A 15,796-nucleotide genomic window follows, 5' to 3' on the forward strand; every position below is an offset into this window, starting at 1 on the left:
CATTGCAGGGTGCTAGTAATATCACAGTTACCAATGATGAAAGAAAAAAGAAAAAAAATGCCATAGGTGAACTGATGCTTACTAAAAATGCAACTATTTAAATATGTTGCAGTGGAAGGATGGCCTCAGCCAAAGTCATTAGTTGTTGTTTGTCTTTCGGCCTTTCCCTTTAAGGGGTCGCCACAGTGGAACTCCAGTCCACTAATGATTGGCAGTAGATTTTTATGAAACACAGAGGTGCCAGCTTGATGCTCAACCTTCAACGAAGCCACGCCCATTTATGCACGCATGTCTTTCGAACGCTACCCAACCTCGGGGAGGACATGCAGACTCCACACAGAAGGCACTCCCAAGCCCAGACAAGAATCGAACGGGAGAACCTCAGCCAAAGTCATTGGTAAGGAATGGAATTTAGTGATCCTTCACTCAAGTAAGTGTAGTTAAAGGGGTCTATATCACCACATCGAATGGTGATAAGTTTGAACGCCCTTTGTTTGAACCTAAACCTAAGAACGAAAACCCTAAACAGCAAACTCATGGAACAGCGATTTTTTTCCCAGGGGAAAAAATCGCTGCTCCATGGGACAAAAAAAACACAACTTTAAAACAAACTAAAGTGGGGGGCTTCACCCACCACACCCCCCAACATGGGGGGCTGTGCCCCACACCCCCCTTACTTAAATATACAAACTCCGAGATCGCACTACAGTGGAGGAAATAGCAATCCCCCGAAGACAGCCCACTGTTTTTTTTTACTTGGGGAAAAAAAATCGATGTTCCGTAACTTCGCAGGTTAGGGCTTTCGAACTTTTGGGTTCGAACAAAGGGCGTTCGAATTTATCACCATTCGATGTGGTGATATAGACCCTAGTTAAAGTGAGAGACATTTCATGGCCTTCTACAGGTTACAAAAGGTGATCTGTGCTTGGCATACAAGGCATCCTCTGATCCAGCTCATATGGGCCTTTTGCACATCTGCAAAACAAACAACATCAGAACAACTAGATCCAGGGATTTAAATTTTGTGTTTGATATACATAGGACACATTGGCAAGACAGATATGTATCTCAGAGGATCCCCATGCTCTAGAATAAGCTTCCCCATCTATGTGAAGCAGAGTCCATCCCTAACCCTGTTTAAGAGTAACTTTGACCAATGGATGGGAAAACGAAATTCATCCCTAGTCTGGCCCCCATGTCTCTGATAGACAGAGGCAGAGCGTAACTTTGCCTGAACTGACATACTCCCCACATGAGCTTTAAAAATTTCCTAACTAACATACCATGTCCTAGTAAATGCCCACAATATATATAGGAACATAATTGGATTGATTTGCATGGCTAGGCTTATAAAGGCCCTGGTGGTCATTAACCTAGTGTGTACCTCAGAACCTATGGTGATTTTTCATCTTTGTTGGTTAAAATAACATTGACTCATGTTTTAGGGGACTGGGGTATGCTACAGATAAGTTTTTAACTTTCCCCACTGTTGTGTAACCATGGAGTTTTATTATCCATATGTATGTTTCATTTATATAGGGTACAGTGAAGGCTTCTGTCCTGCAGAAACCATTTTCTGTTTTTCTAGAGCTTTTGAGTTATAACTTATAGTACAGTGACTCATTTTACTGACATAATCAGTACCCACAAATGCAAGTGTAATTAATATATTGAAGTCTACAGTTTTGAGAGAGGAGATAATTGCTGATGATGTTCTTTGTATGGTACATTATTGCAGTAATAACTTTTGGGATTGGGAATCTGCTGCAGGCAAAGTCTGATGTCTGACCTGACTTGCAGAATTCCGTACATTCTCCCTAGCTGGGCTGACTTCATGCATCCAGTACAAACAGGAGCCGTTTCACACCATTGTGAATTCTCTCATGCCATCAATGCTGACCCTTAACATGACTGGGAGGAATTATATTTGAGTAAATTCAGGGTGTGTAGTTAGAACCACATTTTATTTTTTTTTCTTTTACAGAGTTAAAAGTAACTGTGAATTAGGAAATGCAGCATGCATGTATGGCTGTATTAAGTTCATCAGGGTGTGCCATTTGTCAGTGTAATGACTAATAATGCTGCTTTTCTTTTAGACATTCTCTCCAGTGATTTTTTTGCACATAATTTAAATTTTTATAACTCATATTATCATCTTTTTTAGGTTTGATGCTGGATCTGGCATGGCAACAATTCGTTTCGCAACACCCATCAAGCTTGGGGAGTTCCACACAGCAGTGCTTAATCGTAACCAGACCAAGGGATACATTATTATAGATGACCATCCCCCAGTTTATGGTTCTTCTCAGGTAATTGGAATTTTATGTGGTCATTTTCCTGCATAGCTTGGTAAGATCATGCTAGTGTTTTATGTCTTTAGATTACAACACTGAATTAATATGGTTTGGTGGCCCACCATGCAGTATTTGGATTGTGTGATGTTCTTCGTGTTTCACTGTTGCAGTCATTACATTTAGTTATCTGCTTGCAGTAGCCCTCAGTCGGCCTGATTAACAAAGTCTCGGGTCCTACGTCAGTTGCTGTCTCTTCTTCCGTGACATCAGGTCATCAGGGGTATAAAACATGCAACTGATGTCATTACATCAGTCTTTCTTGCCGTGCAGTGCCCGAAGTAGAAGCAGTTCTTAAGTGCCGGTCGGCCGACTCCTGAAATTTTCATTTTTGAGTTTCAGAACCAAAGTCTTCAACTAAAAGCTAAGTACCCTGTTGGGGAAACTTTATCTTGCTCTAAACAGATATCAGTAAAAGTAAATAATTACATTTCTTATGGAAAGCAAATACCTCATAAAGATTTTCATTCGTACTGTATTCCTTGCCTAGGTCCTGACCACGATGTACCTCGCTGTCGGTTTTGTGCCTTATTTAAACCACGAACAATCCGTTGTCGGTATATTTGCGCTTCTAAATTTTTTGGTGCTCGGTTCAATTATCCTGATATGTATTTGGTAAGCCATCCAACTACCAACATTCTGAAAAAACGCAAAGATAAAGACAGAGACAGGCCGCCCAGTTCGCCGGTACTCAGTGAGGCACTTTCGCAGCCCCTGATACCCACTACTTCAGATTTGCAGGCCTCTACTAAGACCCATTCGGAGTCCGGTATGCCACGAAATGCTTCAACTGTAAAACCTGTGGATGTCTCTACCTTAGATGGGTCCAGAGCCACTGTGCAGGCACCGGCTTCTGAGGGTGTATTCAGGCCTACTGACATGCATATTAAACAGGCACCATCTTCTTCTTCAAGGCCTAAACTGATGCCCAGACCACATGGTCAGGCCGCTGTGCCTAAAGAACAAATGATAAGAATGACTGAAGACCTTATTACTTTAATCAGAAGAAGCCAACCTTCCCCCTCTAAGAGACCTAGGACTGAGTTTGCTTATGATACTTCTGACCAGGATTCTGAAATTTCTGTTTCCTTTGATGACTAGGATTTACCCTTATCTACCTATGAGGATTCTGATGCTGAGGACTCCATTCCCTCTACTTCCCCCCAGAGGATTTCTCTTTTGGTGAAACCTTGCATACTCTCAGGGAGCTTTTTCATTGGGAATGTCAGGATTTCTCTGATTCCAAAAAGAGGCTTAGGGATTTCTTACTCCTGCCCCAGCACAGGCCTTTAGCTATCCCCCCTGTACTAGACATTGTTGATGATGCCTTTTCAGAATCTAGTTTAGCCCCTGACTCTTTACCTCCTGTTCCCAGAAAACCTGACAGATATTACAGGGTTCCTGACTTTCACAAGTTCCTTTTCAAAAATCCTACTGCGGATCCTGAGACCATTTCACAGGGACGCAAGGGCACTAAGGCCTCTACTGCCAAAAATCCTACCCCCTCTGATAGAGACCCCAGGGCGCTGGATAGATGGGGTAAGAAGGTATACACTTCTGCAACTTTGGCCATTAGGGCCTTGAATTGCCAGTTTCATATGTTAAATTATCAGCTGCATATTATTGGATTGTTTAAACAGAAAATGATGTTGATTCCTGATTGTGCTGAAAATAAGGATTTACAGGATTTAATGCATTCTGCTGAACAAGTTGGTAAACATACATTGCAATGTGGTTTTGATTCACTAGAGGCATCTTGCACGGCTGCGGTAACTGGGTCTGTACTTAGAAGGCATGCTTGGTTTAAGGAGCAATCCTTGCCAGATCATGTTAAAGTGAAATTACTGGATGCTCCCTTAAGTCAGGGCCACCTGTTTGGCAACAAGGCAGAAGAATTTCTTAAAAAGATGGAGGAAAAAGCTAAATCTATGCAAACTGTTAAAGACTTTTTACAAGTACAACCTCCAAGATTTACTAGGCATTGGCCTTCTAAGAATTGGTCCTTTCCTGCCTCTTCCAGACCTTCTCAGTCCAAACCCACATCCAGCAGAGCACCCAGGCTTCAGTCCCAGGGGACGCACAGGACTAAGCAGTGGAGGGCCTCCACTTCCAAATCTGGGAGTAATAAAACTCCCCCCTATGGTAAACTGTCTCAATGACTTCTTTTTAAAACGCCCAAACACTTCTCAACTGACTGCCCCTTTGGGGGGAAAGATTGCACTTCATGCAAAGAACTGGGGACTCATTACCCAGGACAAATGGGTTTTAAATATAGTGTCCCAAGGATACAGATTTCACTTCCACACGTCACCAACTCCAAGCGGTTGGCTGGATCTACCTCCAAAGCAGTGGGCAGAGGCCCAAAAGCAAGTACTCTCTCTCTTAAGCATAGAGGCTATTCAATTGGTACCAGAAGAGAAAAAGGGACAAGGTTTCTACTCGAGATTTTTCCTGGTACCCAGAAAAGACAATTCATGGCATCCTATCCTGGACCTGCCTACTCTAAACACCTTTTTGGTTATTCCAAAATTCAAGATGCTGACTCTTCACCAGTTGCTTCCTATGCTAAGCAAAGATGCCTGGTTGGCAACACCAAATTTAAAGAAAGCATACCTGCACATCCCAATCAGGGAATCTTGCAGAAGATACCTATGCTTCAAAGCAGGCTACACGCACTATCAGTTCTCTGCACTGCCCTTTGGCTTATCTACTGTGCCCAGGGTATTCATAAAGTGCCTAGCTCCAGTCATTGCATTTTGCAGGCAAAGAAATGTTCAACTATACCAATACCTGGACGATTGTCTAATTCAGGCAGAAAACCAGGACATACTTTTGAATCATTGGCTTTTGTACAGAGGGTGCTAACCTGTCTGGGGTACACCATAAACGAAACAAAATCACACCTGGTACCCTGTCAATAAGTTATATTCCTGGGAGCAAGCTTGAATACAACTTCCCAGATGGCTTTCCTCACACCAGAGAAACAAATTCACTTGACAACCTACTTCAAACAAGTGGTCGCAAAATCCCTGCTATCTGCAAGGCAAATGCTACAAGCCTTGGGGTTCATGGCCTCCTGCATTCTTCTAATTCCATATGCAAGACTGCATATGTGGAAACTACAATGGTATCTAAAAAGTCTATGGTGTCAACATTCTCAGGATCTAGAAGCAATGATTCCTATCATTCGTTGTCTACACGTAGAGTTCCTTTGGTGGGCAGAGGCCTACCACCAAAACAAGGGACTACCATTCACACTACCCCCTGCCGCCCAAACCCTAACAACAGATGCATCAGACTATGCATGGGAGGGCGCACCTGGCAGAGAAGTGCATTCAGGGCAAATGGAGCCCAATTCAAATGCACCTTCACATCAATCATAAAGAAATGCTAGCTGTACAGAATGCTCTGACAGCCTTCAAGGACCTCATTCTTCCAGGACAATTAATGGTAAAGACTGAGAACACCACTGTTATGTGGTACATACACAAGCAAGGGGCTACACATTCTTACCCCCTCTGCAGACTAGCCATGGCATTGTGGAACACAGCCTTGAGCTGCCAAGTACATCTACAATCTCAATTCCTGCCATGAAAACTAAATACACTGGCAGATGGACTAAGCAGAATCCTCATGGACCCACATGAGTGCAAACTGGAACCAAGGATTTTCAACATGTTGACAAGCAAATGGGGGAACCCAGATATAGACCTGTTTGCCTCCCCCCAGAACTATCAATTTGAAACATTTTGTGCAAGGACTCCCCACAGACAAGCTTGGAAAGTGGATGCTCTGTCCTTCATCCCATTCCTTGTCTGTCTCTGCTCTCCAAAGTACTACTAAAGATCAAACAAGACAAACCAAGGATGATTTTGATTGCACCAGCCTGGCCACACCAACACTGGCACCCCCTCCTGCGCAGTGTGTCACTGTTGGCCCCATGGCACCTGCCTCAGACTCCTACCCTGCTGTCTCAGCAGGAGAACCAGGTTCTGCATCCTCAGCTTCAAACACTGAAACTAGCAGCCTGGCCAATTACCTAAGCTCTTCTTTACCATCCCTCAGTAAACCAGTGGATGGATGTTGTTTTAGAGGCAGGGAGGCCCAGTACTAGAAAATCTTATGCTGAAAAATGGAAAAGATTCTGTGCCTGGGACCTATCTCAATGGATGAGCATAGCAGTGCCCAATTTACTTCAGATTTTACAATACTTAACTGAGATGCTTCACAAGGGTCTGTCTTTTTCCTCAATAAAAATTCACGCCTCAGCCATTTCAGCTCATTATAACACAGAACCTCCCCTCTTCTCTCTTCCACTGCTCAGGCAGTTCCTTAGAGGGGCCAACAATTTAAGACCACCCAGAAGAGCTCCAACTCCAGCCTGGGACCTTAACTATGTATTGGAGAAACTCACCCTTCCTCCATTAGAGCCAGCTGCTACAGCAGATTTAAAATTCCTTTCTTGGAAAACAGTTTCCCTTTTAGCCATCACTTCAGCAAGAAGGGTATCTGAATTGCAGGCCCTTATGGCAGTGGAGTCTTTCATCATCTTTCATGCGGGAAGGGTGTCCCTCAGGACCAATCCCTCTTTTATGCCAAAGGTGGTATCCAGTGTGGCCTTTAATCAGTCCAATCAGTTGCCTAACTTCTTTCCTAATCCACAGAACAAAGGGGAACAGATACTGCACTCCTTAGATGTGCACAGACAACTTAGATTCTACTTGGACAGGTCTAAACCTCAAAGGAAATCTGAACAACTCTTGGTGGTATTTGCTGCAGGGACAGACGGGCAGACTATTTCAAAGTGAACCATCTCCAAATGGATAGGCCATTGCATTCATTTCTGCTATAAGCACCATGGAAAACCTATCCCACAGGGGATCAGATCCCACTTAACCAGGGCTGCATCTACCTCTACAGCCTTTCTCAGAGGTGTACCTACCAGGGACATCCTAGAAGCTGCTACGTGGAGTTCTGTACATATTTTCACCAAGCATTGCCATTTGCCAATTTTCTCTAAATACAGAGCTGGCTTTGCCACTGCAGTGTTGCACGGCCTTATAGCTGGTCCTAATGCTATATAAATTCCTCCTCCCATCCTTAGCTTTGGAAATCTACCTAAATGTAATGACTGCAACAGTGAAACACGAAGAACATAGTACAGTTGTGTACATTTACCATAAATAGGTTCATAGGTAGGTACTAGGCTATTGGCCTTAGGTCCTATATAAGCCTAGCCAAAAGGTACCCTGGCTTTCGCCACCCAAGAAAATTATTTTCTTGTGCCACTGTAGAACAGAGCCACAGAAGTGATCCCCAGGGTGAATTTCCTATCTCCCAACCAATCAGCAAGATTTTTCTTGAAGAGTGCTAATGAGGAGCTTTGTTTGATATAGATAGGTAGTTTGTTCCAGAGTATGGGAAGTCTCTGGGACAGGAATCTATCCCTTCAGCATGTTCTGTTTATTGTGGTGACAAGGTTTAGGTCCCTAGAGCATGTAGCTCATAGGGATTGGGATTTCTTTAAGTGGAGCATGTCTAAAAGCTCTGGGTTTTGACATAGCTTTGTGTGTTAGGCAGAGATCGCCTCTGAGTAGGTGATATGTGACGGAGTAAAGCTGCAGTTTTTTGAGACAGTCTGCGTAGGGCATCTGTTTGAGGCCAGTAATCCTCTTTATGAGGTATTTCTGTGGCCTTTCCAGTTGTAGCTGTCTTGTGAGGGACATACCAAAAGGGGTGTGGAGTGGGATAACCGTCACTGTGCACCATTCAGTGGACACATAGCCTGAGGTGAGGCTATGATTGAAACTGGTACTTAGGTGGGGTGCCAGTTCGTTCTGTAGTTCATGTAGAACATGGCCTGGGATGTTGTCAGGTCCCATGGATGCTGTGTTCTTGGCTTTGGATAGTGTGTTTTTTCCTGTGCAGCCGTGATTACAGGAACTTTGCATTCTTCTGGTATAGAGATGGGCCCTTTAGGGGATGACAGGAGGATAAAGTTAGCACTGAACCTATCTGCCAAGATGTTGGCAATATCAATTGGTTCTGTATATTTAGTGCCATTATGCTGTAACTCAGAGCAGATCTGAGTTTTGCCATTGAGATTCTTGACAAATGTAGATGTTCGAGTGTATTCACTGTTGCAGTCCTGGTTACCCTCCCTCCAACCCCCTGACTTTGTTTGGCTATACCTCTTCTCTCCTTTTCAATGCTTAAAAGCTTTTTGGTATATTTGCTTTTTTGTTTGAGGTACAACCTTGTATATTTATAGATTTAATTGCTTCCCATTAGGGGGGCACCTGACATCTGGGGCAAGAAAAACTGATGTAATGACGTTGGCTGCATGTTTTATACTCCTGATGACCTGACGTCATGGAAGAAGAGACAGCAACCAATGTAGGACCCAAGACTTTGTTAATCAGGCTGACTGAGGGCTACTGCAAGCAGATAACCCAAATGTAATGACTGCAACAGTGAATACACTCAAACATCTACATTTATGGTAAGTGTACACAACTGTACTTTTCTTTTTCTTGCTGATATGTGATGTGTAGTAGTTTTTAACAGAGCATTAAAGCTATCTGCTGGTAACAGCTTTCATACTGTAGTCGTAGCTTTGAGCCCCCCATTTTCCATTTGCCTACTTTCTGACTATCAGCAAGTCACATAGACAGGTCACCCCTGAAAAAAACTGCACATCATAGTTTCAGTTGGTTAACACAAAAAATACACTTCTGGTTTATGCTTCTGAAGTAAAGGGCTGAGTTTATAAATGGTTCAGGACTGCAAGAAGGTGTTACTCCTACTGTATTCTTATAAGCAATATTGAAACAGCAGTTTATTGCATTATTACCAAAATAGTACAGGATAAGCCAACAAGGGACTTGGGATTATGAGGAAGCCGGCAGACTGGCTAAAGAAATGGAGTGGTAGTTCTTCAGGGTAATTTTGTTATCCTGTTTGTTTGCATGTTAGAAAATGAGACAAAACTTAACTTCCGTGTTATGATTGTGACTCGTTTATTAAAAAAAACTATCATCAGTAAGTGGGAAGTTGGATTTTTAATGTTATTTGCATATTCAGACTTTTTTCTTTACTTAGAATCATACATAAACTAAGCATTTTATGACACTAAACCTTTTCTTAAAAATTGCAGATTGCACTTTAATACTTTTTGGAATACAGTAATCTTTGTTACAATGAGGCTTCAAGGAGTTGCCTCATTTAAAGTCAAAGAAATGTTTAAACTGAATGGCTCATTTTACTTTTCCATTTGCCAGCAATGTATGTGTCTATGAAATTTCTGTGAAATTTGTTTCATTTGTATTCTAGTAGAAATTATGTTTTGTCTTTTTGAAAATCAATAAAGTATTTGGAAAAAAAAATCTGTGAAATTAGCTCTGTACAGTAAAGTTGTTTATTCAGCCATCATTTGTAAATCCCTGAATAAGTAATCATGAGACAGAAACTCTTATAAATTCTGCATATTTAATTTTGAGAATGTGGTACAATGTGTTTGGTGTCTTCATTCAAAACCCATGATTTTTCTTTAAACACCCTTAGGGACGATTCCAAGGTCTTGATCTGAATGAAGAGCTCTATCTTGGTGGCTATCCAGACTACAGTGCCATTTATAAAACCTCTGGCCTGCGCAGTGGATTTGTAGGTAAGACTAGGTTTTGATCCTATCCTGTATCTCAGCATCCGAAAATACTGGCAGTAAGTATAAGCAGAGCATTTTCCAGCTGTAAGCAAATACGTGGGCATCCTCTTGTAATTGTGAGTCCTGGAATTACAAAAGAATAACATTGAACATGAAAATGAATACGAACAGTGAAAGCTGAACATCAGTGTTCTCCTTTCATAGGCACATAAGTTCATCGGAGATTACTAGACTAATGTCTCAAGAGCCCTTACAAGCCTAGGCAGTTTTACACAGATTTTACCCAATTTTCTACCCCTAGGGAAATGATAGCAAGGGTCAAAAAATGGGGGTTGACAATTTTTACAGACTCTGTCCATAATAGTCGTGAGCACCACCCCAGGAGTGAATTTATGATTTCCCATCCATTGGTCCAGATTGGGCTTGGAGATGGTCTGGGAATGGCTCTGCTTCACGTGAAAAGGAAGGCTATTCCAGAGGAGGGGCAGTTTCTGGAACACATATGTGTTTCTCCAACATGATCTGTTCACATCATAGATCAGGTTTAGATCTTTGGAGCAGGTAACCCTAGTGCAGTTAGTTTGGGGAATATGCAACATTTCCATCAGGGCTGGGTCAGAGACTGCTTTCTAGCTCAGGAACAGATCACCCCTTTGTAATCGGTAGGAAACTGAATACAGTATAGGGCTTTTAATCGATCTGCATATGACATGTTGGCTATACCCTGTATTTTTTGGTGAAAAACCTCTCAGGATGTTCCTGCTGTTGCAAGAGCCTGTCATGGTACATGCCAAAGGGTGCATTGTTCTTGATTATTGGTCTGATGAGGGCCAAGTACAGTGGCACTATGACATCCTTAGATCTGCATGCCATGCCCTTACTTATAAGCTGAGCCACATAGTAGGATTTCCTCACCACCGTGGACACATTGTGGACAAAGTTCAGATTGCTACCTATCTGAGAACCCAGATCTCTCACTGCTGGGTCCACTCTTAGAGGGGTGCTATCAATGCTGTAATTTGCAGAGGTATTTTCATCTCCCAAAAGGTATTATTATACAGTTCTTTGAATTTATTTTGAGGTCATAGTTCTGACACCAATCATTAGTCTGCATCAGACCATTCTGTAGGATATCAACATCATTTGGGGAATCAAGAATTGCCCCCAACTTGCAGTCATCAGCAGACGTGTCAGCCAAAGGCCATCTATAGTTCCCTTGACATCTGAGAAATATATCCCAAACAGGAGGGGGGCCCAGCAATGATCCCTGTGTTACTCCACTGGTGACTGGCCTCTTACTGGATGTGGATTCCTCCAAAACATGTGTCCTATCTGTGAGCCGTATGGCTATCCATCTGGTGATATAGAAGTTTATGCCCAATTTTGTGAGTTTATCTGTAATGCACGAGTGGAGTATTGTGTCAAATGCCTTGGCCAGGTCAGGGTAGGCAATATGCTCTGTCTTACCTCATCCATGGCCTTAGTGACTTTCTCAAAGAAGTCCACCAGTCTGAGCAGTCAGAACCTGCTCTTGATGAAGCTGAACTGGGTTGGGTGTAGCTTCAGGATATTTCCTATGTCATGTTAATCAGGTCTATGATTATCCTTTCCATAGTCTTACTTATGAAGCTAGTCAGACTTATGGGTTGGTAGTTTTTGGGTCCGTTGATGGTCCCCACCCTTGTGCAGAGTGATGAGTGTTGCTGTCCTCCACTCTACTGGGACAAAGCCTGTTTGGAGATTGTGATTAAATAGAGATCCAAGTGGGTCTGCTAGGTCATGTTTCAAGCTGTTTAATAGGTACCCTGGGATTCCGTCAAGGCCATTGATGCCATGTTTCTAGCTTTAGAGAGAGCAGTGACAACCTACTGTTTTGTGATAACAGGCAAAGGAATAGTAGGAGATATTTCATGGGGATTTACTGGAGCTGATGAGGGGGTGAAATTTGAGCTGAATTTATCGGCTAGCAGGTTTGCTGTTTCTTCTGGCTGAGTGTAGGTAGTGCCATCTAAAGTCAACTCAGCACATTGTTGAGTGTTTCCCTTAACATTTTGGACATAAGTAAAAATGCATTGCAGTTGTACTTTGCTTGCAAAGCTATTTTAGTCTTGTATTTAGCTTTTGAAGACTTACTAGTTCCTTGATTTGCCTGTTGAGATTAATGAGGGTTTTTTTCTCTGCTGTGTGCCCTCCCACTTACTTCTAGACAAGAATTTCTTCTTTCTGTTGTATAGTCTATTAATGGCAGGGGTCCACCAGGGTGAATTGTTTTTGTGGCTTGACCTGAGTGTAGTTTGATAAGGTACTGTTTTTCTATGCAGTTGTTTAAGTGGTTGCACAGGGCATTTGTGCATACGTCTGCATAGGCCTCCATGTTTTTAGAGTTGAGGGAGATTGCACTTGCTATACTGGTGGATTCATTGAGGATTGCAGAGATTTAAAATTGCCTATGCTATCACTTAATAGAAGGTAGTTTGCCTTGGAAAAAATATTTGGGGTTTTAGTGTTTGATGGAGGTTTTACCTTTATATTTATTTCCTTTTTGTTTGTGAGTACTATGTCAAAGATACTTGAGCCCCTAGTGGGAGTACAGACCAACTGCTCCAGAACATTTGTATTGACAAAGTCCAGAAATCTCTGAGCTTGCATGTTAGAGATCGTGCATGTTTCCCAGTTTATGGAGGGGTAGTTAAAAATCACCTGTGAATAGTGTGTTGGGTTGAATGGTAAGTGATTCTAGTAACTTCAGGTATGCGGAGTGTTTTTCATGCTTCATGGTTGAGGACTTGTAGCTAATGGTGATATGGTGGGGGATTTTACCTATGGTCAGGTGGACATGGAGTAGCTCAACAGAGTCATCCTGCTTGACCAATCTAGAGGTGTGATTTTTTTTAATGAAAATGGAAACATTGCTTCCTTTCATTTTTCCTTTTCAAAAGGTGGTCTGAGTGTGTGACAGGTATTGTAGCCTTGAACTGCTGGGGTGTTTTCTGCAGCCTTGAACCATGTCTCTGTAACTGTATTCTCCAGGGTAAGGAGAGTTTCTAGGGAGTGCTGTTTCTTGTTAAGACTTCTAGCATTGAGCAGGGATTAGAAGAATTTGTTATGTTGGTAGGCCTATTGGTTTGGCACTACCTCAAAAGGCACTATGGGGGCGGCTTATGCCTTGGCCAGTATTCAAAAGCCTAGCGGTGGCAGGTGCAGACCATCTGAAAAGCAGAGTGGTCTGTCAGTCATGTCATCCTAGGCTGACAAATACTGGATCCCCTTGGAATGACACCAGTAGCTAAACCAATTATTGAAGTCAATTAGTTTCCGTTTGTATTGTAGTATCACTTTTAGTGAGAGCAGAATGCTGCTCAGTGCGAGGTTCATACCAACCTGAGACCATCTCTGCACCTTTGGCCTCTCCTTTTGTAATTTACAGAAGAGGCATGTGTTCAGAGAAGTCCATCATGTCTCCTTTCATATAGTCCAGGGAGGTACATCTCAGGTCACTCACACCCACATGGACTATGACTGAGTCATACTGCTATTTATGGTTGAGTGACCCGAGTGCCTGCATTATCTGATGAATCCTGGACCTGACAGCCACATGACTGTAACCTTTCTTTATGCAACTTGGTGAGGAGGGGCATTGCTGTGTCACACTGATGTCTGTAAGTAGGAGGTTGGCATAATGGTTAAGGTGTTTACCTTACCCACACAAGCTGCAGGGTTTAATTCTCACATGGGATAATTTGCTAGGCTTAAAATGACCCACAAGGGCAGCTAGCTAAGTACTAATCTATAAACCTATAACCAAGATGTCTAAATGTGTGGTATTTCACATTAGGGGCTTGCTTGTGGACACACTGTGATGTTGCTTTTTGCAGGGGCAATGCACCCTGCACCTCCTGACATCCCCAGGCTAAGGTATACCATCTCTGAGACGTACCTCGTAGAAAATGGGAATACTCTGAAAATTGCAATCTTGGATTTAATATATTATTTCAAGTTCGTTGTTCCAGGAATCACACTAAAGAGTTTCAGAATATTATATGTATACCAAATGCTTGTTTTGCATGAACCACAGGGTTTAATTGAAGCATAAGGCTGCTTGTGCCATATTCCCAGTATTTGTTTTCTTATTAAACACTGTTGAATACATTTTAATTTATTTGATTTCATTTTTCCAGTTTAATTTTTCAGAAGGGGTTGTCTTTGGTTGTCTAATAGTGTAGGAGTTAGAGGTTATCCACAATTTTAGTTTAACAGCAATGTTTTATTGCCACATCTTTTCAGTAACCTTATGTATTTCATAGTTTAAAAAGTAATGTAACTTGCATTGTTTTAAGTCAGTGGTGAGTTTTTTTTTCCATATGTGCATTTGAAACCTATTGTTCATTTCTTTTCAAAATATTGTAACAAATTCTTCAAGGTACATTTTGGTCTCCTATGACATTTATTGTAAATATCTTTACATTATGTATATGTGAATGAACTTTCTGCATTTGCTTCCACACAAAAATACATGTCACTGAAACCTGTATTTTTGGCAGAACCTATTCTTTATCGTTGCAAGAATGGCGTTGAAATATATGCACATAGTAAAACTCATTTTCTCCTAAAAAATGTTTCTCCAATATGTTGGCAGTTAGTGGAAAGGTTAAGCTTGCAAACTGCAGTTCCTGAGTTACAGGGTTTGATTCCCACAGCCCTTATTTGCCAACTATGTGACTTTGAGTAAGTCATTTAACTAGTCATTCCTCCTGAGTCACCCCTAAAAAGAGACTGTGGGTCTGTCTGGCTAACAAATGGGTGTTGTTGTTGTTATTATTATTATTATTATTATTATTATTATTATTATTATTATTATTAATTATAATAAATGCAGCTGTACGTCTAAATGGGGGTAACAAAGTGGAGCAGCAGGTAGTGTTGTCACCTTACAGCAGGAGTTTCCCCAGTATGATTCTCAGTTGAGGTGACTTCTGTGCCAAGTCTGCATGTACTCCCTATTCTCACGTGAGTTTCTTCCATTTCCTCCCACATTGCAAAGATATACAGTAGGTGGATTGGACACTCTAAATTGGCCATAGGTGTAAGTGTGCTTGCAAGTGAGTGATGTGGAGGAACTATTGTGGCAAGGGTAGCCATCCAGCGGTGTTAACCTTGGCTCCAGGTGACTGTCATTGTTGAAGTAAAACCCCATCCACATGTGCAAAAAATGGGAAAAAGGGATTTTGGATGGATGGATGTCTAACTCTTGCAAGACCACCTGTGCACCTTTGGCTTCTCCTTTTGTAATTTACAATATGGACGATCATTGCAGTTCAGCGTCTGTTACTCAGCATTGTATTAATGTTTTTTTCTCATTTCTTCTGTCAGGTTGTATCCGTGAGTTGGTGATCCAGGGACGGGAAATTATCTTTAATGACATGGATTTGAGATCTCATAGAGTTTCCAACTGTCCAACCTGTAGAGATAAGCCATGCAAGGTAAATTTCTTGCTATTCTTTCCAGATTTAAAGTTGTCTTGTTAAAGCAATAGATCTATTTTTTATTGAAAATGTAAGTGATGTTTTTTATTTTATTTTCATAAATGTCAGTTGGAATTATTTAGACTGTAGTAACATAGCTGCAGTCAGAGATATTTTTCATTGTATTTAAATGTTTTAATCTTCTTTCATGATGTCCTTACAGTTTTTGCACAGAAATGTTGCGACAAGTCAGATATTATACTATACAAATTGATAATACACGAAAAGGTATCTGACTGCTGTGTGTAGACATGTGTTAA

General features: G+C 41.7%; 1 protein-coding gene across 11 annotated transcripts in view; it reads left to right on the forward strand.

Annotated features, from left to right (window-relative positions):
• HSPG2 (heparan sulfate proteoglycan 2) overlaps positions 1 to 15,796 on the forward strand; it is a 2,126,006-nt gene that overhangs the window by 1,854,115 nt on the left and 256,095 nt on the right. For all 11 annotated transcript variants that reach the window (XM_044063227.1, XM_044063230.1, XM_044063231.1 and 8 more), the window contains 3 exons: positions 2,165 to 2,309; positions 9,915 to 10,017; positions 15,385 to 15,494. In XM_044063227.1, coding sequence (XP_043919162.1) covers positions 2,165 to 2,309; positions 9,915 to 10,017; positions 15,385 to 15,494 — 358 coding nt within the window. The remainder of the gene's footprint in view (positions 1 to 2,164; positions 2,310 to 9,914; positions 10,018 to 15,384; positions 15,495 to 15,796) is intronic.

The sequence above is a fragment of the Protopterus annectens genome, chromosome 2.part1 (genome assembly GCF_019279795.1).
Source record: "Protopterus annectens isolate FY-2018-M chromosome 2.part1, PAN1.0, whole genome shotgun sequence".
In the NCBI taxonomy this organism is placed as follows: Eukaryota; Metazoa; Chordata; order Ceratodontiformes; family Protopteridae; genus Protopterus; species Protopterus annectens.